The sequence below is a fragment of the Mugil cephalus genome, chromosome 10 (genome assembly GCF_022458985.1).
Source record: "Mugil cephalus isolate CIBA_MC_2020 chromosome 10, CIBA_Mcephalus_1.1, whole genome shotgun sequence".
Lineage (NCBI taxonomy): Eukaryota > Metazoa > Chordata > Actinopteri > Mugiliformes > Mugilidae > Mugil > Mugil cephalus.
Genome location: NC_061779.1, coordinates 15,300,920 through 15,325,562, shown reverse-complemented (window position 1 = coordinate 15,325,562; position 24,643 = coordinate 15,300,920). Strand labels below are relative to the sequence as shown.

The window sequence follows — 24,643 nt, the reverse complement described above, 5'->3', positions numbered from 1 at the left end:
ACTGGGGCCCTGTGGAGGGAACCACAGTGTGAGTTTCACACCCTGTTTGTCTCCCCCTCACCCTCAGAAACAGATGCCTCCAGTTACGGCCCCTTTACAGCCCTTACTATCACGATGTACCAGAAGCTTCTCCGCTGGAATCATAATTAACAGATGTTCCCGGTGAGACCCAGTAATTAATGAAGCCATGCGATCAGCACTCCATTGCCCTGAATTTTTGATACTGCACTCATAAAGTGAACTTGAGATAATGAAAGTGAGAATTAACGGGCTGCTCCAATGGCTGCATACTGCTTAACAGACTCCACTGGAAAAATCTCCTCCTTTGTTAGAAACGAGGCACTTGGAGTCTCTTTGTAGCCTTCGAGCACCCCAGAATGGCTCTGTTTTATACTTTAACATTATCGCTTGATCTTTAGTATTTTGCACAGACTAGTTCAAACATAACTCTTTTTGAAGGGGTTGTTATTACCAACAGCTAACAGACAGAGCACAGCAGAACATTGCAACAGAGCAATCGAAACTCTTTCCACATAACACACTTGACATTTAAATAGTCCGGGTCTACCTTGGGGGTTGAATGTCAAGTCGTTTTAGCCAGCAGCTAGTGCCCCCATTTCTGCTTGGTTTCTGCTCTGTACAAAAATGTAATGTGACTCTTAGCAGGTGCACGGTCTGTGTCTGAATATGTAAAGTTTATCATGTTAGCACAATCTGGAATGAACATGTAAACAACACAATGCGCTATAATATCTAGGTGCATATGTACCTCATGCAAATTGACACCCTACACCCCAGAAACCACAGCCCATTTATCTCCAACCATCACGGCCAAGACCGTTTCCGCCAGGTTTCCCTTCAGATTGACTGTGTGTGTGCGCAGGATGTAATCACGCCCATGAATGCTGAGGCAGCGCACTCCTAATGATCACATCCTCCTTAATAAGTTATTACAGCTCATACGATGAGATACGCAGAGGCGCAGTCGTTTCCTGATCTTTACTGCGCACACCCTTTGATCATCACGGGTGGGCGGACGGATGGACTGGTTATGTGAAGGGCTCATTACAGCTGCAGATCTTGAAACCTTGAAATGTCTCTTTTTTTTTTTCTTTTTGATTATGAGGCAGCGAGGGGTCCTGTTTTTTAAAAGTGTTTTTTCTCGTGCTCTTCTTCATTGACAAAAACGAACCTAGTAATCCAGTCAGAAAACACACAGAGAAAAACATTTATTCAAAGAAACATCTGGACACAAATGGAACAGTATAAAATATATATCCAAAAGATGGCTGTAACTAACATCTCATGACAATGGCTGAGGCAGAGGATGAAAGCTACCAAAATGAGTTCAGATGACAAAGCCCTTTGACTAACTGGAAAACAGTAAGATATGATTGTCATCGTGTTCCAGTAATAGGAGCAGAATCACAAGCTAAACACTGCATGTACAAATACTGTATAGCTCACATAGAATATCTGTATGCCCTTAATGCCAGTGCTTTCATTCACTTCAAGCGTTGTCCATAGTCTCATAAATACTGAAATTCTAGGAAAACTTGGACCCATGTGCAATATAGGTAGATAAGGTGTATATATATATTTTTTTATTTCGTTGTTATTGTTTTTTTTGTTGTTTTTTTTGTGCTCATTATTCAGAGTCTGGCTCATTTCTGACATTTACCAGTTTTGAACCTTAGAGTAGCAATCTTGAAGATTTTCTTAAGAGCTCACTGTCCATAGTCAGATGAGGCCACCACACTATATATGAAAGACTATATTTCATATATTTGGGTACTTTAACAAAAGAAACTGCATTAAAATCCTGTAACAAGAGCGCTGAGGTTTTAAAACAAGACAACTGCCATCTTTGGCATTTTTTCTGACAGCAGATCTGTTGGAAACGCCGCATGACGTAATGGAACAAAAGGGAGCGGCCACAGTGAGCCGTTAGATGAGGAGCTGCAGGTGACACGCTGCACCCTTCCAGCTTCTCTGCAACATAACGAACTCCTTGCACGGTGAAACTGCAGCCCGTTGAGTTGTGTTAGCAGCGCAATTCAGAATCCTGTGAGCCGTACTATTAACCCATGTTCGTTGTTACCACACGCAACTATAAATGCTGCCAAACAGGACGCAAATCTTCGAAATTGCCACTTTAAACTGTGCAAAGGATCCCTGTATTTCCAATTTAGCTCAAGCCCTTTCATAGGTAGTAAAAGGAAAATGCATTTTGATTTACAGTGACAATATTAGTGGCAATCCGGATACAACCTGTATTTGTTCTCAATCTTGGGACACTTCACTGAGGTAGGGACATCAGGAAAAGGAGCTGGATAACTTTTTAAAAGATGAAAGTGTGAGCCAGCGACCGTGCCGCTGCCTGAAGGTCCGATCCTGGAGATCAGCACACTGTCCACTTTAGAAACTGTCCATCAAGCCCTCTTAGATACGTATATGGAAGGTACTAGAATGAGAAGAAATACAATATGCATACAATATTAAGTAATGTTGTCAGGGATTTTCGTAAGGAAGGTAATGTAAGGAGCGTGCTTGCAAAAGCTTTAACTTTATATCTTTTAAGTAAATTAAATTTTTTACCTTAAAAAATCCGGAGCCCTGGTTATCATATTTTCAAAGTCGGCGAAGGAGAGTTTGTTGTCACCGTCCAAATCTGCCTCCTCGATGGCCTTCTCGCACACCAGCTCGACCTCTTCGGGAGTCAGCTCCTCCTTTGTCAGCTTATTTAGAGTCTTTTCTAGGTCCTCTTTGCACAGGTAGTTGTCCACGTTGAAATCTACAGGCAACAGCGGTTATAGTGACTCGTTAATACCAAGTTTTGATTTCATTCAGTCTGTGGAAGGAACATTTTAGACGTGTGCAATTACCATATATTTTAAAGGCATATATGGCCTTGAGTTCTCTAGGAGCCATTTCACTGAGCACTGAGAACATATCCACAAATTCATTGAAGCTGAGATTCCCCATCCCGTCCTCTGAGAAGGACTCCACAATCCTGTTCCGGAATGGGTTTTCCTGTGGATGAAAGTGGATTATTCATTTAAATAAATAAATAAATATCTGTAACCATAAGCACTTAAAATGCATGATACAGCAATATAGCACAGTTTAGATAAGAAAACTGTATAAGTAATAAAAACTCATCTCATAGGAGCAGTAGCGGTATTGTGAACATGTATTCTGCTGATCGTGGGGTTCAGCTGAAAAAAAGCTGACTCTTCGTAAGTACGGTGAAGCCAATATCTTCTCCTCTGTTGATCAACCGTAAGTTGCTCCCAGTGGTTTTTATATCCAACATAATTAACTGGCTTTACGCAATTTGTAATAAATCAAAAGGAGATCCTGGAATTGCAGTGATTCTGCATCTTTTGAGGTCAATAAAATATCAGCCAAAGAAGAGATAATACACCGCCATTTTTAACTTGATATCCGAAGACAGTGGAGTGACTTGAGTCAGCTCACCACAGCTCATTAGCTTGCAGCGAGATAGGATTGTATTTATGGTTATGAAGTCGCGTGGCGACTTTGGTGAACTGTGCATTGTCTGTGCCTCATATATCATGTCTTCAGCGGTCTCCATCTTTCCCCTGCCACCCTTACAACCCTGCAAACATGTGACAGCTTTACAGGCTAATTATGCCAAGAAGGACACTTTATGAGGCTCTGTGCTAAAGCTTCGGCGGATAAGGAGTCCATATTAAATAGTACGCCATTCATGTCTGGCGCGGGGGAGAAAAGGTGAGGGTAAATGTGTTATGCAACATGCCATTTCTAAAATTCCTGGATGCTCTTTTCAAATGGCAGGTGCTTAAAAATAGATGGGACGGGAGGGGGTGGATCTGTCGGGATAGAGAGGCTGAGCGTTTCATGGCACATTAACTCTCCCAAGATCACAGAATGCGGCGTCACACAATCAGATCAGGGATGACGGTGGTTTAAAAATCAATTCTGTCCGATGGGAGAGTGGGCGTATTGATTAGGTGTTAGTCAACATGAGCGGTGGGCGCCACGTTTGCAGCACAATCCAAAATAAGATGGCACAGACAGATGGTGAAAAACAAAGATCGGGCTGAAGAGGCTGACCAGTTTGAAAGGAATTCGAGTTATTAAGCACAACTTATCACACTACTGAGACAATTTAAAAAACAAAAAGATTATTAAGCCCTTCATTCTATCAAAAACCTACCTTTAACTCTGGCATGTTGACTATCAAGGCTAACGGCAGTTTACAATCAGGATCATTGGTGTAGTCCATTGGTACAAGATGTGGAGCCAACTCATGGTACCTGCCGTGCAACCTACAATCAAACATAGGAACACCTTTTGAGCAATTGTGTTGTCTATTTGACTCCAATACAAAAGAGAAACAGGGTCTTAAAGGATTAGCAGAGTCTCTGAATGTAATGATCTTGTGTCAATGCTGGATGTGACACACGAATGAAGGGCTTAAATAAATCCCAGCACGACCACGAATGATAACCTCTTTCTTTGATGTTACATAACTGTGTTGTAACCGCTGCGGGCGTAGACAGAAACAACAGTGTTTTATGGAGGTCATAACGCGTAGGACCCCGTTACGCCCTCTGCCGATTCTCAATTTTGTTTCCAATCTGCTGCTAGCCTCAGAGTCAAAGTCAATTAAGTATCGCGGTGGAGGAGCAAGGACGCGCGCACTATTTCTACTTGAGCGAACAGGGAGAGAAAATGTTGTAAAGGGAAGAAACCAGCATGAACACAACTAAAAAAAAGTGTCATACCAAACAAACATGTTGCGTAATCTGATTAACTTTCTTTCAACCTTTAAAGTTTATGTTATCTCAGAAGACGGTAACAAGACACACCAGTTACTGCGGTCCTTTGCAATGCACATCTATCAGCATTATCTTATGTTACACTGCAGCATGCTTGAGTATCTGCATGTCATTGAGTATCTTCCAACATCTAGAACCACTGATAAAAGATACTGAAATGTGAGAACCGCTGGCCATGACACAGGAAGTGAGAAATGATGCAGTGGGTCATGCAATCACAGACTGTTTTATATTATAAATAGATGAAGTGGTCGAAAGAAGTAGGAATGTGACACTTCTTTAGGTGGCACTGAAAACAACACCTGAACCAAAGGGTCAAGATTACTTTGAGAAGGTTTAGGTAACATACTGAGCTCACAGCAGAGCCATTTAGATCCGTGCTGACGGCACGGCAATCTACATGAGTTAACCGACGCTGCCACATCCTGTTTGTATTTGCATTTGGTCGGGTGGCAGAACTATTTAGGACATCACCAGGAAATTTAGAGACCTATTTCAAACCCATCGCTTTAATTCAATTGGAAGCACGCACAAGAGACATTTTCCTTTCAAACACGTGTCCAGGTAATTCCATGTGGCATATGAACTGAAAACCCTTTTAACAACGTGTTTAACATTGCAGCTGCCAATGCAAACAGCCTCAGAATTCGCAGTATTTTCTCAGGTGGGAGACAGTGAGCTCTGAGAATTTAGCACGTACACTGAGACACGTTTAATTCCCCCAACAGGAGCTAAACGCACTCTGTAGTTGTTATCTTTTTTCAATACAGGCTTCTATAATGTGTGTGGTTTGTTCTATTATCACAAGCTTGACACACGCATTACTTGCCAAATTCAGAGTGCCTTAAAGCACATCATTGTGGTAACGCTATTATGTGTATCGTTCTGAAATGTGATCAACACTGTGAGTGACTGGAACCATATAGCTGACAAGACTTACCGCAAAATTTCTTTGCGAGTGAAAAACGTACAGTCCTGCAAAGAGAGACAAGCAGCGCGTGAGAATACAATACTCAACGTCTGATAAAGCACTGAAATGTGACAAACCGTGTAACGGTAACTTGCACTGAGCACTCTGAGTGACACATCAGTGTGTCATAGAACAAATAACATTACAGTTTCTCTGAAGTCATGTGAGCAGCCATTACAGTAAAACTCCAGTAGAGGTGTCTGGTTTCTCTTGAACAGCGATGTGTGAGAGAGCTGCCGCTGTCTGACATGCATGTGTTGGCACACGCATTATCCAACAGCCATACTGGAGTCACCTCAGTTTACATTTAGCGTGTGTGTCCATTCTGTCTGAGCTGCGCTCCTGGATGCAAGAAGCACAGAACAGTTAGCTGAGCAAAACAGGCAGAATGATTGCTTTCACTGTTCATGTCAAAACTGCCCAAGATGTTTGTGAATCTGAGCAGCCTCCATAAGCTACTAGTTTCTATCATACACTATGAAGGATGCCTGTCTACACACAAATAATAAGCTCAAACTTCCTTGTGGAAGTAAGGTTTAGCCGGCTGATGTGTTATCTTTAAATAAAGACATAAAATCTATTGGAAAAATAGGGAAAATAATAAACTGTAAGACAAAACAGAAAGTAACAGTAGTCTAAAAGTAGCGGGAGTAACCAGAGAGGCCCTTGAGAACCAAACTGAACCATGAGAGTAGAGTTTCACAGCATATCACGCTGACTTGACATCAATTATTGAGTCTGCACCTCATCACATGATAAACCCACGTTTCTTCATGGGAAAAACCTCCTGGGTCGTTGGTAGGGGACCAAGAGTTCACGCCTTCTCATGATGATAAGGTCCTCCAGTTTGCAATGAAATCAAAACCCTCCTGCCATCGTTGCCCATCAAGACTGAGTCAATATTTAATCAGTAGCATCAGTGCGCTGTATTAAGAAATGTTCATAGAGGGGGAGCTCATTGGGCATTCAGGACCACATGCTTATAACAGACTTAGTTAAAGTCTAGTTAAACAGTATGAGAAATATCAAAAGATGTACACTCGTCAGAAAAACAGAAAGAAAGAAAGAAAGAAAGAAAGAAAGAAAGAAAGAAAGAAAGAAAGAAAGAAAGAAAGAAAGAAAGAGTTGAATTGGCTAACATGGGGTATCTGATTACACGTAGTTATGTTATACCTTAATCTGCCGATTCTGGAGCTGGACACATTATCCTCCAATAAGAAGAAGGCGTGCAAGCTTACCTGGTACGCATCAAGTTGCTCGTCGGTAAATATAGTTTGCTTATTCCCCATCTTAATCAAGTGATTTGTTGCTTGTAGACATTCACAGCTCCGAACGTCCGAAGCCTTTTCTCAGTGAAAGGCATTTAGGGGGCCAGCGGAGTCAAAAGACTCCGCACAGGATGGGCTTGATATCCTTGCAAACTCTCAACAGGGGTTACTGATGTCCTCCCGGAAGATGTCCCACATGATTAGAAAACGGGAATGAGGAGCGCTTGGAAGAAAAAACAAAAAACAAAAACAGAATAAGTAGGAAAATAGTAGAGGAATGGTGTTCAGTTATGCCGGAGCCAGTGGATTTCCTTTGTGGAGCTCAAGGAGCGCAAACCGATCCGCTTCTCTTTAAGCATCCAGGTGGAGTCGAGACAAACCAATGGGAACTCAGGTTAATAAATAAATAAACAAACATGAACTACTTGTAACAATGATGTAACAACAGGGGGGCAACAATTATTACTTAAACCTTTATTTTCACTAGTATTATTATTGTTGTTGTTGTTGTTGTTGTTGTTGATGATGATGATGATGATGATGCATTGCCTTATATTATATGAATCTGCGATGCATCACATTGACTCTTGGGCTGTAACTTTGCCACTTTGTCTTTCACATAGCCTGTTGGATAATATTTCCATATTAATGTATTATACATTATACTACAATATACACTCTCTGGCCACTTCATTAGGTACATTAATAAAGCCAATCCTGCCCTATGTTAATGTTCTATTATTAAAACAGCATCAGAAAAGTGGCTATTCAACTGTATGAACATTTTGGAAGATTCCATCGGCTTCAATAAAACTCAAATGGCACTAACCACAGCCTATAAAATGGAAAGTTAAGTTAAAATTAACAGCTCTCTCAGTTATACAAATGATCATAGCGTCGATGAAGTTAACATTTGGTGCAGGACTGTCATAATTCTAATTATTATGATTATTATTATTATATCCAGTATGCAGTACAATAGGCTACTGGACAAAATAGACTTAATTTATATTTCCATCCCTGCTAGTTCGGTTTGCCCACTAACACAACGTTAAAAGCATGTCTGACTCTGTCTCCCTTGGGTACTTGATCCATTATTTTTTCAAATCAACTTGCCTATAGGCTGTTAAAATACATATTTTATTTATTTTATAATTTCACTGTAATTGTATCAGAAATTGTATATTCATTAATTTCTTCCCCATTGATTTTATGAGTACGTCGAATTACGGGTTATTATTATTATTATTATCATTATCATGATGATTCAAAGTTGTTGTCTCCTTTGTGGAAGAGGATTAGCGCCAGTGGTTATTAGGTTTTCAACCTCCAATTTGTTTTTACATTGGCCCTAATCCACAGATGTATTGTTTTCGTCGACGCTTTAATAAGGTTTAAACTTTTAATTGGCGCAAGGAACCTGTTGCACTGAAGGGACATGAAGCAAACGCAGGACTATTATTAGACTGTTATTTCCAGGCCCGTCTCCATCTTCCAGCAGGTTCTGTGTGGTCGCACCGCCTCCTCCTCCGGGGGGGTGCTGTACGGCCGGAGGCTGAGGTCCGTCTCATCCTCCACCTGCGTACTAGGACGGAACAGCAGTACAGTGCTCATGTCCTGACTTTACCTCGGGACAGATGGTAATTTCACATCACAGCCCCCACCTACAAAATAACCACCAGCCTCTTCTTTCCACTGCACCGGCTACGGTGGTCACTCTTTCTGCTTTAGGAAGTTACCCGGGATGGACTCGCAGCGAGAGAAGGACCAGGGTAAGTTGTGATGGAGCTTGTTGCTACGCTGCTTGTGCTAGCCGCCTGATTGCTAGCTAGCTGCGCCTTAACATGGGACAACCTATTATTTGTTACATTTTTTTTTTCCGCGTGGCATCATCAGAGGAAACAGAGGGGCACGCGGCTGCCGTTTTATTAGATAACACACCCACTTTCATCCGGCTGAACCATCCTCATGAAATCACGTAGACGTAGCCGTCATACGAGCGACGCTCGTCGTTAGCATACAGGTAGCTACCAACATTAGCTTACGTTATTTACGCCACTGTTGGCTTTGAACCAAAGTTAACATCGCCAACACAATATTTCTTTTCGGGCAGATACCGTGCAAAATGATGCCCATACTAATTACCACCTAATACTGATTTACTATTCTATATCTTGTATCTTGTATGTGCTGTTTACCATATAGTTTGCATAGATAAAAGTAAACTAAATAAACCTGTGTTGATGTAAATCTGAGAACGTCGTCTGTTTTGTAACAACCTTGTTTTTATGCCCTATTAAGAATTTTATTCAATAGGGGTTATGCAAGAGAATTTGTGTGTAGGACAGACACTGCCTGGGGACATCAAACCAAATAAAAGTCCTTTAGTCAAGGCTCAGGACGGCAACAGCACATGTGTCTGCTTTGTGACCCTTTCCTCTGGAGCTGAGAGGGGAACAACTCAGACGTGACATTCATGGACTGCTTGAATCTTCCACTTAGATGTGATTGCATGGGTTATTTGCTTGTTCCAGCGTAAGCGGCACAGACACAGTGCTTCCAGCCATGCCATTTGCAGCGCTGACTCACAAATACAAATTGTGTGGTTGCGTTGCATATGTAAGAATAGAAATGTGAATGCGCGCTTTGTTATGCTGCAGTCTTGGCACTCTCCTTCTTTCAGATGCAGACTGCGAGAGGATCACTGCCGTGCTGCTCAAGTCACGAACGGGAGAATTTGATTTGGAGTCGATACTGTTTCTCAAATTGAGAGGTCTCGGTAAGATTAAATGAATATATCATTATCATTAATTCTGCAAATGTCCATTATTGCATATTATAATTGTTTTCCTGCATATCCTTAGGTATACATGACCTCGGTTGCATCGGGGAGTGTGTAAATTTGGAGAGACTGGACCTGTCTGGAAACAATATAACAAATTTAGCTCCTCTAGCGTCTCTACGGCTTCTCTCCGTGCTCAATTTGTCGGCTAACAGGATCTCCAGTTTAGGTAAGATTTCAGGCGCAAGTCCATATTTACATGCATTCTATACAGTATATGCACCGATCAGCCATAACATTAAAACCACCAACCTGTGAATTGAATGACATTGATCATCTTATTGTGAAGTAGCGTTTTACTGGAAAACCTGTGTCCTGGCATTCCTGTTGATGTTCCTCGACACGTGCTACCATCTTAACATTCATTGTCTTTCCATGGTGGAGCCATTCCTCAGCTAAACCACATGAGGGCATCCACGTGATGCAAAAGAGTCGAACTGTGTTGCCGGCCTCCCACATGTGTCAATGAGTCATGGCGCTCAAGACACTGTCGACTCACTGCTTTTCCTTCTTTGGACCACTTTTCATGGGTACTGACCACCGCAGACCATGAACAGAATAAGAGCTCCAGATTTGGAGATTCTCCGACTCAGACATCTAGCCATCACAATTTGGTCCTTTTCAAGTCCTTCCACTTGGCCATTTTACCTGCTTCTGACGCAACGACTTTGAGAACGACCTGACATGAAAACGGCTGCCATGTTTACCACATAATAGGAGTTGTTCGCTTGACTGGAGATCATGAGCAGTCAAGCATAATGTCATGGCTGATCAGTATTCACTTATCAGGAAAATGACTATGATGAATAGATTTAAAGTGTTCTTTTACATTTGTAATTACTTTTGTATTTACAGAGCCCATACGCAGTTGTGAGAGTTTACAGAATTTAAACGTGGCTGGTAATATTATATCCAGGTATGATTATATAAACACTGACCTGATGCTTATCTAGTTGATGAATGTTAATGTGCCACTAATTATCATGTTAATTACACAGAACACATAACATCAAGCTGACACTCACTCAAAATCATATTTTTAAGAGCAATACTTAGAATTGGTTGTCTAAAATCTCTTTTGTTTTTCATCAGTATTGAGAACCTACACTGCCTTGTTTCCTTGAGAAAGCTAGAAAATATACGCTTTAAAGACAACACATATAATTACACTAATCCAGGTAAGTTTTAGTAACTATATTTTAAAACATTCCAGCGGATAGAAAATCCTTGATTAGTGAATTCACAAAAACTTTCTTTATGCCAGTGTGCAGGATCGCATCGTATAGGAACGTAGTTCTTGAAATGTTCCCCCACATAAAGGTGCTGGATGGTAAGATTTATTCTTTATGTAACTTCTAATATTTCTTCTGAGACTTTGATGACATTAACTTTAATGCGTGTCTGTATAGTTTGAAGATCGTTTATGGAGATTTTTTACCTTATTTTTTTAAATTGTAGGTGAAAGAGTTGTTGGACGTGGGAGTGACTTGTACCAGTTATGCAAAGACATTGATGATACCATCAAAGGTATATATTTTTTAACAAGTACAGAAACTGCTTGCTTTTTTTAAATTATTATTATTATTTACCTAAAATGTTTTGGACCTGTTTTTCTTAGCTGGATCATATAAAAATGGACAACTTATTGAGCACCCTGATTGTAAACCCTGGGTGGAAGATACTTACTGGGAAATAAAGAGATCAAACAATGCCATTATTGAGGAAGCCTACAAACAATTTAATGGTAAGAGTTTTTTCTTCCTTTTTTTTTTTTAAGAAAAGTGTTGCATGTGATTTAACAAGTGGGTACAAGTTGCGTGGCATCATATGTGTTTCTCTCTACAGATGTTCTTCATGAATGCAGACTCCTCAACAACCGAGCCACTCATGTGATTTCACAAACAGAAAGGTCCATGAGTCTGAAGAAGCAGCCAAAGCAATATGCCATCTGAGCTGGGCTATTTTTGACACATTTGTGTGCAATAAAAAGCAACTGTTCTGTTGTCTTGCTGCACCATGGCTAATGTACTGTAGTTTTGTTTTTGTTTTTCTAAATTACAGCGCTATATCCAAATGCTTGAGAATTGTCATTGCCATGCAAATGTGCTCTGTTGCAGTGTGTGGCATTTGTTGAAAGTGCACACATCCTATGCATAGGGTATCGGACAGAAATGTAGGCGGTTTGAAAACCTGTACCCATACTGACACCCCTCAGTTTGGTTCAAACATGTCTTAACCTGCACAGTGTGCATTTTGTACAATGTTGTAGCCCACATTTATCCTGAGAGTTATGCTGCTTAAATATTTCTATAGGTTAAGAGCTTTTTTCCATTTTGCATTGCTGGATAATTTGGGGAGATAATGTGTCTCATGCTGTATGCTTTCTTTGTAGGTTAAATATTTTTGCAGAATAGTGGTTGAATGATTGTTTCGGCTGTTTCTACTTGTTTTATACCATAAAGTTTACTATGTGTACAACCAAGTTGTGGAAAAGACCATGCTTTGCAAATCTTTGATTTTTATTTATACATACATACACATAGTTTGCACATCCAGAGTCAGAAAATATTAACTGTGCATATTTCAAAAAAGCTACCGAAGAATTCATGGTGATCTTAATTCAGTCTCAGAAGCAGGTCACTGGCGCCACCTGCTGTTGATCATCTGCCCTTGACTATGTGAGACACATGCTATCAGGCTTCTTTAGACATAAGATCAGTAGTATTAGCTCACACGTGATAACGCGTTGCTCCATTTTCCTGTAAAACGCTTGCATTTAGTCGTGCTTTGTTTTGAATTTGGGAAGACTGCGCGTTCAGTATTTATTTTTATTTTTTTAATCTCAATGATCTTAATGGCTAATGTTTTTCACAAACAATGGCGGTAATATTTGACCATTTCTGATAACGAAATAACAAATTGCAGCATTTTTCTATGAGAAGCTTGCGTCTAGTTGTGTTTTATTTTTCCTTATGCGGAACTAACTAATTGTGAAGTTGTTAACTTATATCTCAATGCTACTTCCGGAAGACTTCTATAGAATAAGAGTGATGGGCGACCCGGTTATCGTTGCCTGTAAGAATGAAAAGATTTATTTTCATTGTCCGATAAAAAACAACGAAATGCAGTTTGGCAGCTCTTTGGTTAGGGAGCAATACAATATAAACTTTAGCCGTATAAAGATTAAAAACAAAAAAAAAACTATAGCACCTACACACAATAAAATACAATATATATATATATATAACGAAAGCACGCAGTAGCACAGAAGTAAATGTAACTGGTGAGGTTAAATGGCCTGAAATATCAAATACCTGGCAATCCAACATAGTATTTTGATTAAATCACCTTAAAATAACTAAAATCCGCACGACTTAATCATTTGTTGTGCGAAAAGATGTTTATTCTGAAAAAACGGTTAAACCCGGAAGTGTGCTACGTACTGTCACTAACTTGGCAGGAGCCGCTGCTGCATCATCGACCTTGGCTAGCTCAGGATTGCAGGGATGGCGTGGAGGTCAGCGGTACGTACAAGGAATTCACAGGAAATCTTTAAAAATATTCCACCGGATGCATGACATGTCAGTTCACCAGCTAACGCAAGGGGTTCACACAGTCAAAAAAAAAACGTAGGACAGCCAGAGACAACACAGATTGATGATGACTACATAGCTGGGCGCTAGCGCATAGGCTACATGCTTGTAGTTACTATAGCAACATGAATCCACTGCTAGCTAGTCAGCTAACTGCATGTAACGTGTTTTAATGACAGTTTACAGATTATTGCTCAAGTTAAACATTGTCTGTTAAGGGCACATTACAGCAACACATGTCTATCACCAACAGATTCTTAATCTGCTAAGAAACTTGGGTTTATCGATCAATGGCAAGGATAAAATCAAACCACAGGAAGTAAGTTATTAACTGTTAAAATATTGCGCTAAAACGCGAGCTAGCTAGCGATCCCATTCACTAGAGATGTTATGCAAAACTGTGCAATGGGCCTTTCATTTTTTTCCAAATCTTTTAAGTGCCCCTTTTTCCATTTGCAGATTTGCAAATTCTATGACTCTGCCAAGATAACTTGATGCTTTGCTTTTCGTGTTTGGTCATTAAAAGTTACAACATTGAGTTTCTCTTCTCTGTTCTCGCTGTTGTCGAATGCCTTTTGGGGTAGGGTATGGGCCTTTAATTTCCACTCACACACTACCCACTATTTCTGGCCATTTTCCTCCTTCTGGCTAATTTGCTAATTTTCTTATTTGCATCTATCCATCTATGACTATTCGCACTGTCTTGTTCACATATGTTTACTAGAGTGATCAATGCTTGAAATCCTACAGTATAATTAATTATGTTTGATCAGGAGGAGTGCATTGCAAAAAACAGTGAAAAAAAATGAAAATGCACAATTCAAATGTGCACTCATTATACTATGTTGACTACTCTAGTAGACAATGCTCCTGCTTTTATCTGTTTCCAGAAATAGAACTCTATTTAACATCGTATTATGCTCTTAAAGGGAGATAGTTTATACAGGGAACAAATGTGAGATTTGTGATGTGTTTTGGCCTTTCTGACTGACAGGTGTCACGGGCGGTTGGCGCTTTGAAGAATGAGAGTCCACAGTCCAGGACGTTCGTCCGCGGGGTCCGTATCGCTTTCTTTCAAATCCACAGTAGTGATTTTTTTGTGTCCGTGTGTGTAACTTGATGAGTCTCACTGGAATAGCTTTGTTTTGCACCTGTTGTTGTAGTAGGATTATTTTACCTGAAAATGAATGAACAACAACAAAAAAAAAGACTTGTATTGGATTTTTGTCCTTATGTGTTTTTGCTTTGCCTCACAGATGCAAACTGTTACATTAATCCCTGGTGATGGAATTGGTCCAGAGATCTCCGTGGCTGTTATGAAGATATTTGAAGCAGCTAAAGTTAGCATTTTTCTTATATATGTTTTTTTTTTTCTTTTTAGCACAAAAAACTCTTTATTGACCTGCAAAATCAATTTTTGAAATCGCAAAAGATTGATGTTTTAACTGATATACACAAAATATATAAAATGAGAAATTTAGTTCAACTTTAGATACACATGACATTGATTTACAAGAGCTGCATTATGGAAACTAATTTAGCACTTGTATATATGCTTTTGATCTAGGCACCTATCCAATGGGAAGAGAGAAATGTTACAGCCATTCAAGGGCCTGGTGGCAAGTGGATGATTCCCCCAGATGCCAAAGAATCAATGGACAAGAACAAAATTGGCCTTAAAGGTAAATTGGTCAAAGTAGTTATTGTTAAAAAAAAAACAAACAAAAAAAAAACAAAACAACTAACTAATATTTAATAAATAAAAATAGTAAGATTTTCTATAAAGCTCTTTTTAATTTTGTCAGTCATATTCTAATGCATTTACATTTTTACATTATCTGGGAAATATGTTCTAATCTCCTCATTTCAGTAGGCCTCCCATCATTTATTCCCACAGGAATAACTTTAATTACTTTCCAATCCACAGGTCCTTTGAAGACACCAATCGCTGCGGGCCATCCCTCCATGAACCTGCTGCTGAGGAAAACCTTTGACCTCTATGCTAATGTGCGCCCCTGTGTGTCCATAGAGGGCTACAAAACGCCCTACACTGATGTGAACCTGGTTACCATCAGGGAGAACACAGAGGGGGAATACAGTGGGATTGAACATGTGGTAAAGACCCTTTGAGAAAACATGACTTGTCTAGTTGTTTACTATTTTTCCTTTACTATAACGGTGTATCCATTTGTTGCGTTACTCTTCCATTGCATTTTATGTCTTTTTTGGTTTTTGCTTGCATGTGCTGACACCATTCGATGTTTAGGGATAGAATGTTTACTTATGAAGTAACTCGAACACCATCTACATTCAGTATTCGTAATTTTTGTTTCAGATTGTTGACGGAGTTGTTCAGAGTATTAAGCTCATTACAGAGCAAGCCAGCAAACGCATTGCGGAGTACGCTTTTGAATATGCGAGGAATAATCAGAGGGCCAGTGTCACCGCTGTTCACAAGGCAAATATCATGTAAGTTTTATTCGGTCCAAGTTACCTAAAGTAATTTGTCATTTTAGGGGTATTTGCTGAAACTAAAAAAAACTGTCCACCATTTTTTTTTTAACAGGCGCATGTCGGATGGACTTTTCCTGCGAACATGCAGAGAAGCCGCTGAAAAGCACAAAGATGTGAAATTCACAGAGATGTACTTGGATACTGTGTGCCTTAATGTATGTTCCTTTAGCTTTTACTGTGAATTAGTTGAGTGGGAATTAATGTTACAGGTGGATAAAACACTGTCAACCTCAATTACAGATGGTGCAGGATCCCACACAGTTTGATGTACTGGTGATGCCAAATTTGTATGGTGACATCTTGAGGTGAGTCTCTTATATTATGAAATAAATAAAGAAAAAGCAACTAAAACACAAAAAAATGGTGTGGATGTCATGACATATTTCTCCTAATGATGCATATTATGTAAAAAAAAAAAGTTTGCAAAGGAATAAACTAAAGGTAACTTTATTTACCATTGCAGTGATCTTTGTGCTGGATTAATTGGAGGTCTTGGAGTCACTCCTAGTGGAAACATTGGCGCCAATGGCGTGGCCATATTTGAGTCGGTATGTTGTTGGGGTTTTTTTTTTATCTAACTTGATCAAAGAAATAAGTTGCACAAAATAAATGTATGATGAGTTGATAGAGGAACATGTATTCATGTTTCCTATCTTTTTAGAAATGCTGGTCATGGTAGACATGACCTACTTTCTGGAAGCACTTTGAAGAGATTTCTGTTGTATTCTTTTAAAATTCTGGTCTAAGCAGAATATTGACTTAGTATTTGCTGCATCAGTGTTGATGTTCAGGTTAAAACATACACCTCAGAACTATTCATAAAGATATTGAGGTTTCGTGGATAGTTAAAACCATCCTGCAGGTCATTTATTTTGCACAATAACGAACATTGTTCTGTTACATTGAAATTCTTTAAGGAATATCTTGGAGGTAGGTGTTTTATTTTCTTAATGCTTCGCAAAATTAACTGAAGCATATAGATTTTGGAATGATTTAGAAGTTTCCTGTACTTAATACAGTGGCACAGTGCACACGTGATCTAAGAGAATACAAGTAGAATAAGAAAAGCTTTCATGCATAGCCAAGGAAGGAATTTTTGTTTATCAGATTAAATTAAAAAATCAGTATTAACTTAACAGGATTGGATTCGGGAGAAAAGCAACTTATTATTTATAGTTATTGGATACCTCAACAGTGATGATGAGTTGTGATTCTCCTGCCAGGTTCATGGAACTGCCCCAGATATAGCAGGTAAAGACATGGCCAACCCCACCGCCCTGCTGCTCAGTGCGGTCATGATGCTCCGCCACATGGGTCTGCATGGCTACGCCAAGAAGATTGAAACCGCCTGTTTCGACACCATTCGAGACAAAAAGGTAATCTACGTTTATAGAAATGCACCGTTGCCTACATTTTCCTGTCCCGATTTATAAATTGTGATTCTGACGATGCCTTTGTCACCCATCATCAAGGTTCTTACCAAAGACCTGGGAGGGAACTCAAAGTGCTCTGAATTCACAGAAGCCATATGTCAAAGAGTGCGGGATCTAGAATAAAAGGATGCGAGCGAGGATAGGAGATAATTGTTAGTTTGGGTCACTTCATCGTGACATGCCGTATCTGCACATTTTAATCAAGATGGTAACAGAAAACAAAAGTCTCTGGAGATCCTGAATGATCTCCCTCTCTCTCTCTGCACACTTCAAAGTACAGTCTTAAAAAAAACTTTCGACCCACAACTTTCAGTATATGTGATATGCATGTGTGATGTTTAATGTGTGGTAAATATCGTCTATTTATTGGATGGATTTGATCATTGATGTATTTGACACAATCACTTGAGAAGCAATCATTTGTCAACAAGTCAATAAAGTGTCATATTTCTGGATGTACTTCATATGTCTGTGGCTTTAAAACTACAGATTTAAACTAAATCAAACTTCTGTGACGTAAAACCTTCAGATGTTTTGAGATATGTCTTCTTTAACAGTAACCAGTTTTTATTTCTGCAGATATCATGAATGTATGAAGGAAATATGTATGATGTTGACATTAGAAAAGACAGAATGTATTCGGTGTTATTCAGATCATCCGTATGGGTGCTATAAGTACTCTCAGCTGCTATGTCTGTTTGCTGTAAATTTTGCGTCCATATTTTTATTGAGTTGTTATCCAAAATGGTATCAAACATTTGCACAAAATGTCTGATGTGCATTTTCTGCCATGGAAGTTAGCTGGTAGGATGTTGGTGGTGGGATGGATGTTGAATGGCTAAATACAAACATTTCAGTCTATGGAAAGTTGCATTAAAACAAAATGACATAACATCCTTATACAAAGAACAGAAAGTATTATTCACTATTGAAAACATTATTAAATTAAATATTATTTAAAAAAGTGTGGCTCTGCTGTTATTTTCTGCACACAAGATTCAAGTATGATTAAATCACTGCATGTCCACAAGTGATGGGATGCAACACGGGACACGCCATGTCATACTAACAGTTAATCTCTCAAGGAGCATGGCACTATTCTTGGTAAAGGCCCTCTATGACGTTGTGGTACATCTCCAAGACAACAGGGCGACGAAGCTTCATCGTGGGACCTGGAACGAGGAAACAGGATAATGAGCAACAGATCTGTCTGCTGTCTCAAAACGACTCTGCGTTCTTGACACAATGTTAAAGCTGTAATAAACCTCGACGGTTTTCCAAATTTACCCAGTTCGCCTCCAGAAACGGAAAACTCCTTCCACAAAATAGTCCACTTTTGTATGCGCTGAGCGTTCGAGGTGGCTGCGGAGTTCACCCTGTCAATTCCCTCTTGGATTGCCTGGTACACGTCTTTGTCTCTTCCTTCGATTATGTCGGACACGTTGGTAGCTTGGCTGCCCAGCTCTCTGCAAAACTCGACGGCCTCCGCGCTGAGCTCCTCTGTTGGCTCCATGGTTTCTGCATTCGCACAGCACTGAAACAAAGAAGACTTATGAATCAGTGAATTATAAACCTGCTGCATCCATTCACACTTGTACCACAGAGAAACGTTAGAATTGAGTATTTGCTTCTGTGAAAACAAATAATAATGGCAGAATACCTTCAGAGTTAAAAGCATGGATAGGAACTTCCTCTTGTCTCCAATCAGCATGGCGTTGCTGATGATAGGCAGTTCCTTTTTTACTGCTTCCTCTATGGGGACGGGAGGAACGTTCTCCCCTCCGGCTGTGATGATCAGCTCTAAACAGAAACAAATGGCACCGTGACATGTCAGCCGACTCACACCGAGAGGCCAAGTCTCCTCTCCGGAACTGACGTGCACCCAAGTGTGTGAATGCAATTTCTCCCACAACATCCTCAATTTGTGTCGTTGGCGCTACCTTTTATCCTCCCCGTGATGTACAAGAAACCCCCTTCATCGACCTTCCCCAGGTCTCCAGAATGCAGCCATCCGTCTTCATCCAAGGCCTCTCTCGTTTTGTCCTCCATGTTGAGGAAACCCATGAAAATGTTGCGCCCCCAAAAGCAGATTTCACCCGTCCCCTCGGAGTCTACGTTGGCCATTTTGTATCGACAGCCGGGCACCACCTTACCACAGCTGAAATGTCGGGAAAAGAATTCTGTCTGAGACGATTCAAATTTTGTTCAAAGCACAGCATAGTGCTGACATTTATTTTATATTATTTTTATATATATATTTTTTTTACCTAGGTAGTTTGTAAGCTTCGGGACCTGACATGAAGTGAGGTCCCGTGCTCTCGCTCATGCCATACGCCTCATACAAGCGTATGTTCAAGCCCAGGAAAAACTGCACTGTTTCAGGGCTGATTGGTGCCGCTCCAGAGAAGAACTTCTGACAGCAAGACAGGCCGAGCTCAGCCCGGAGTCTCTGAAGCACAAGGCTGTCAGCCAGGTAAAAAAGGAATGGTTTCTCTTCATCCCTGTGAACAAATAACAAATGAATGAAATCGCCTCCTTCCTTTGTATTTTGCTACAATCTTTACCATGAGCACCATGTCTGCACGTAGTATTTCTGCTAAGGTGAACTTAAACTGTGTCATCTCCAACATTGTTTGCAAGCATTATTCGCCAAACTTAACCCGTACTTACTTTTGCATACACTTTTTATTGGCTTCAAGGCTGACGGACATCGCCCACATTATCAGTTTCTTTTTCACATATCCACACTGACTTATTCCCTCTCTTATCTTCTCCATCATTTTCTCCCATACCCGCGGGACACCCATGTGGGATGTGGGACAAACTTCTCTCAGTGTAGTTACCAGGCTTCCCTGTACACAGAACATAACCGAGATATTTTATTCACCTGGGGCAAAGCGTTTTTTTTACTGAGTACATGACATTATTCAGTTTAGTCATTCTTAGTATTTACCTTCAAGGCGTCTGGCTGTGCAAAGTATACCAGCTCGCCCCACTGGATGCCCGTCCAGAGGTCGTAGATCTGAGCAGCGATGTGGCTGAGGGGCAGGTAGCTCACTAGGGACTCCTGTTTGCAGTCGGCTGGCTGCATGTCTCCTGCCCTGCTGGCGTTACTGGCAGTCCATGTGATCTGTGTATTGGTTACAACCCAAAACAGAATATTGCTTGTTGTTGCCTTTAACATTCCCTCTGTAAACAGTGTGAGTTTAACACCTGCAGCCACATGCAACTTGTTCTAATAACAGGTCTCTGTTTATGTACAAGTCACATGGAGGCTTACGTTGTCATGACTGAGCATGACCCCTTTCGGTTTTCCTGTGGTGCCGGACGTGTAGATCAGCACACAGCACTGGTTGGCTCTCTGGCTGCTGATAACGTCGTCCAGTTGTTCATCGGAAACATCCAGACCGAGCTCCATGAACTCCTCCCACTGTACCAAAAACAGCAATATGCTGCTAAGGACACAGCATTGGCAGTCATGTTTGCATCTGTATCATTTTGTGTGGTATCCAAAGGACTCACAGAGAAGAGATTTGAGATCTTCTGCTGGACCCGTTCGCTGTACTGCACTATAGCTTTCAGATGGGGTAATCTGTCACATACCTATGACAAAAGTGTGAATTTTACCGCTGGCTGATTATCACTTGAATAAAGACAGGTGCATATTCTGTTTAAAATTATTTAACAGTACCTGCAATATCTTATCCAGTTGCTTTTGGTTCTCTACCACAATTATGTTGGCTTTAGAGTCACTAGCCACATACTGGCAGGCTTCAGGTGAGTTTGTGGCATAAATTCCTGTCATTATTCCTCTGCAAGGAACAATACACATTAAGGTAGGTAGGTAAATGTAGAAGAAAGAAAGACATGAGTGTGTCACTTCATCAGGAGGTCTTAAATAATAGTTGGAACACATTAACTATTACAAACAGCTTGAGAAAGGAGCTTTGTCTGGTTATTGGTGTTTTAGGATGTGTATTTCTCACCCTGCCATGACGGCGCCGACCGCAGAGAAGAACCATTCTGCTGAATTGAATCCTAGTATTGCCACCCCATGGAATCGCTCTAAACCAAGCTGCACACATCAACAAAATTTTTTGTCTTTTTAGAATGTACTAACAAAAAAAACTAAGTCCTCTTTTTCTTCAAACAATATACCTTTATAAAGCTCTTGGCAGCTCTCCGGCAGAATTGATAATACTCTAAGAAGGTTATCTTTTCCCAGGTGTTGTTCTTCTTGCTGGCGAGGGCGTGCATGTTTCCGTATTTTTCAACCGAGGCGTTGAACATTTGGTGAACCGTGATGGGTTCCTCTGGGCATCCTTCCTCGATTCTTAGGTGCACAGAGCCACTGGCATCAGAAGTCCAAAGAGAATGAGACGGAGCAAGAGATGAGCTGGCGGACTTCCCTTCTACGTGTTTCAGTCCTGAAAACCAAATGCAGTTCTTTCAACATGAATAACTTTTACCACTATCCCAGCAACAAGTTCTCACAACTCACCGGCATGGGAAAGATCTTCCCTGGTTGTCTGTGCCATAGACTCTTGAGGTGACGACGCCACACTGAAACACACAGAGAAAGCATGGGCTCCGAACGCTCCACTTCAAATTCTGGCAATGGTTCGGATTGTTGTTTACATTTCATCACATGGGTCTAATTTGACGCTGCACTGTTGACTCGACACAATGTCGAGGGGGCTTTGGGCACAGCCAAAGCCCCTGTGCTTTGTTTGGCAGAGTACATTCAATGACAGCAAAAGTAGAGTTCATTCATACTCAATAAAAATAGTATTTTCATATATATATATTCAATATATATGGATTTCACAGTATATCAACTTAAATATACAGCATATTTCATGGTGCAAGGGGTTTCTAATACGAATTTGGCAGGAACTTGTGCTCAACAGCTTGGGCACAAATGCTCATAGATCGATGAATACTGACAAACCAAAAAAGTAATCTGTTCAGCTGTCACCAAACATTTTTATTATGGTGTATTTGCTTGGGAACTGGTGAATCTGGTCCTCTGCAAAGCATTCACACACGTCCTGCAGCTAAACCGAAAACATAACAATGAATTGTTAACTGAAAGACCCAATTTATTACTTGTGCAGTTTAAAGAAACTTTCATTTTAAGTTCACCTTACCTGTTCTCAAGTTGATCAGCAGCCTTCTCTTCATCCGGAGTTATCATATCCGAGCCTCAGACCGCGCTTAAAGACTTTTCAAATCGTCCTGGTGTGGAAACAGAATATGTTTTCCTGCTGGACACTCTTTATGAGAACCAGTTTCAGTTCAGCAAGCCTGATGAAGTCATTAATGCTTGTGAAACAAATCAGAAAGACCACGTGGGCCCTGCAATGGACCCTTCGTTCAGGTCCATGAACTGAATCTAAATTAGCTCGGTCTTTTTATATGTAAAACACCCTTTTCAGAAAGTTCCACAAATCACAAGCTGATGGTTAAAATACAGCAAATCATGCCATTATGCTTTCAGTTTTGATCACGTTCAGTCTGCACACGTTATATTTTTCGGTGGAATGCTGAAACGATTTAGCATCCCAGACGTTTGATCAGATGTTTGGGGAACTTCAGAAAGTTGCATAAAGCTACGAACGTTTTAGAGTTTCTTTCTTAAACCCTGCAATCTTCATTCAGGCAAGTCAGCATTCCTTGCCATTGTGCAACTGTGTTAGAGTCCTCTGGAAAAACAGGAACGCGTTATTAAGTTACTGAAATGTGAAAGAATAACACTGATCTCATTACAACGTAATGTTCTTCTGGGAAACCTGGGTCCTGGGATTTACATGGGGATAACTTTGATACTTACCCCCACTTCAACACTGTTGCACATTATGTCTACCCCTAATGGCAACAGCAAGGGGGTATTGCTTGCATCCCAGTGCCATATATACCCCAGACAAGGGAAACACAGGCACACAGCCATCAACGTGATGTAACAGAAAACATGATACGTCAGACCAGGCCACCTTCATGGACAGGGGTCAGCATGGACACCCTGACTGTCCTGTGGCTGCGCTGCTACATATGAAGCTAACTCTGATCCATTGTGTGCTGTGACACCTGTCTGTCAGAACCAGCATGAACCTTTTAAGCTATTTCAACAACAGTAGTTCTTCTATTGGATCAGACCACTCTGGGGAAGAGTTCACTCCCTCTGTGCATCAGTGTGCCATGTGCCAACAGCCTCGGCTGTCCCTAACCCCAATGCCAGGTTTTCCCCTTTTCCGTCCTTGGACCACTTTTAATGGGCATTGATTACTGCAGACTGGGAGATTTTTGGGGGTGCTCTTACCTCGTCTGACCCTTGCATTTCCACGGGTTTTCTGCTTCACATCAGGTTCGAGGACCAAATGTTCACTTTCTGCATAATATACGCTCACTTGCAAAAACATTATGTACACAGGCAAAAACAAATACATTCTGATGCAACACCCCTGAACTAAATCTTGATCTTAATCCTGTTACAGTAGTCTGTGTATGTTGAAACAGCACAAGAAAGGCGACAATTCAAATGTAACCCTAACCCAACAAAAAGGGTCAGAGGTTAAAATTACAATGTATAAAAAAGTATAACGGTATAAACTATATACAAAGTTTATAAGAAAATCCTTTAATTTATCCCACAATCAGGAAAAATACAAACTAGATATGCAAAATAGAAATTGTGCATAAAAAGTATAAAAATATAAAAATTGCATTGTTGATACCATAACATTCCAGAAGCCAAAATTGAGCAAAGGACTGTTTTATTAAAGTATATATTTTCACTAGTGTACCTAATGATGTGGCAATTGGGTATCCCATCCACTGACATGGTACCACGATGAATAAGATGATTTTTAATTTATGACTTTTCATAAATCATAAGTGGTCATAATGTTATGGCTGATAAGTGCATCCGAATGAACTAATGTTTTGTTATAATTCAGCTGAATGTCACCCTGATATACCTCATAGCTACAGGCAAAGATCCTGGTGGTAGCACGAAATAAAGTGTGTTCAAAATATCAGAGTTCATGCTGCAAATTATCTTACACAGCATAGATTCACGACATAAAAGATAAAAGAAATTGACCCACTGACATTTTTTTATTATTATTATTATATAATCACCACAATACAACCTTTCTGAGAATTAGGTCAAGACATATTTGCAGCTCCCCAGCT

General features: G+C 40.3%; 4 protein-coding genes across 7 annotated transcripts; 2 read left to right on the top strand and 2 right to left on the bottom strand.

Annotated features, from left to right (window-relative positions):
* Positions 1-1,204: 1,204 nt before the first annotated feature.
* On the bottom strand, positions 1,205-7,374 carry cib2 (calcium and integrin binding family member 2). Its single transcript, XM_047596767.1, has 6 exons — positions 7,038-7,374; positions 5,770-5,804; positions 4,205-4,316; positions 2,886-3,033; positions 2,599-2,794; positions 1,205-2,464 (listed from the first exon to the last, which is right to left on the bottom strand). Exons 1-6 carry the CDS (start codon positions 7,086-7,088, stop codon positions 2,443-2,445), a joined length of 564 nt encoding a protein of 187 aa, XP_047452723.1. The 5' UTR covers positions 7,089-7,374; the 3' UTR covers positions 1,205-2,442.
* A 1,188-nt stretch (positions 7,375-8,562) lies between these two features.
* lrrc61 (leucine rich repeat containing 61) lies at positions 8,563-12,387 on the top strand. Its single transcript, XM_047596466.1, has 9 exons — positions 8,563-8,839; positions 9,751-9,846; positions 9,932-10,078; positions 10,765-10,825; positions 11,002-11,087; positions 11,174-11,239; positions 11,368-11,436; positions 11,528-11,653; positions 11,755-12,387. Exons 1-9 carry the CDS (start codon positions 8,812-8,814, stop codon positions 11,859-11,861), a joined length of 786 nt encoding a protein of 261 aa, XP_047452422.1. The 5' UTR covers positions 8,563-8,811; the 3' UTR covers positions 11,862-12,387.
* Positions 12,388-13,343: 956 nt separating this feature from the next.
* On the top strand, positions 13,344-18,413 carry idh3a (isocitrate dehydrogenase (NAD(+)) 3 catalytic subunit alpha). 2 transcript variants are annotated; one of them, XM_047596970.1, is made up of 12 exons: positions 13,382-13,433; positions 13,756-13,821; positions 14,497-14,559; positions 14,759-14,842; positions 15,070-15,184; positions 15,430-15,617; positions 15,838-15,971; positions 16,069-16,171; positions 16,257-16,321; positions 16,480-16,564; positions 17,240-17,392; positions 17,489-18,413. In XM_047596970.1, the coding sequence occupies exons 1-12, from the start codon at positions 13,416-13,418 to the stop codon at positions 17,570-17,572; spliced, it is 1,158 nt and encodes a 385-aa protein (XP_047452926.1). In that variant the 5' UTR covers positions 13,382-13,415; the 3' UTR covers positions 17,573-18,413. The 2 variants fall into 2 exon arrangements, with proteins under 2 accessions (XP_047452927.1, XP_047452926.1); XM_047596971.1 differs by lacking the exon at positions 13,756-13,821 and having other exon boundaries at positions 13,344-13,433.
* acsbg1 (acyl-CoA synthetase bubblegum family member 1) lies at positions 18,147-22,763 on the bottom strand. Of its 3 annotated transcripts, none has more exons than XM_047596967.1 (14): positions 22,600-22,763; positions 21,951-22,012; positions 21,608-21,861; positions 21,436-21,524; positions 21,141-21,261; positions 20,972-21,052; positions 20,730-20,879; positions 20,403-20,579; positions 20,120-20,301; positions 19,717-19,950; positions 19,390-19,607; positions 19,110-19,249; positions 18,737-18,983; positions 18,147-18,621 (listed from the first exon to the last, which is right to left on the bottom strand). In XM_047596967.1, the coding sequence occupies exons 1-14, from the start codon at positions 22,644-22,646 to the stop codon at positions 18,545-18,547; spliced, it is 2,079 nt and encodes a 692-aa protein (XP_047452923.1). In that variant the 5' UTR covers positions 22,647-22,763; the 3' UTR covers positions 18,147-18,544. The 3 variants fall into 3 exon arrangements, with proteins under 3 accessions (XP_047452923.1, XP_047452922.1, XP_047452924.1); XM_047596966.1 differs by having other exon boundaries at positions 21,608-21,876; positions 22,600-22,762; XM_047596968.1 differs by lacking the exon at positions 22,600-22,763 and having other exon boundaries at positions 21,608-21,800.
* Positions 22,764-24,643: the final 1,880 nt, after the last annotated feature.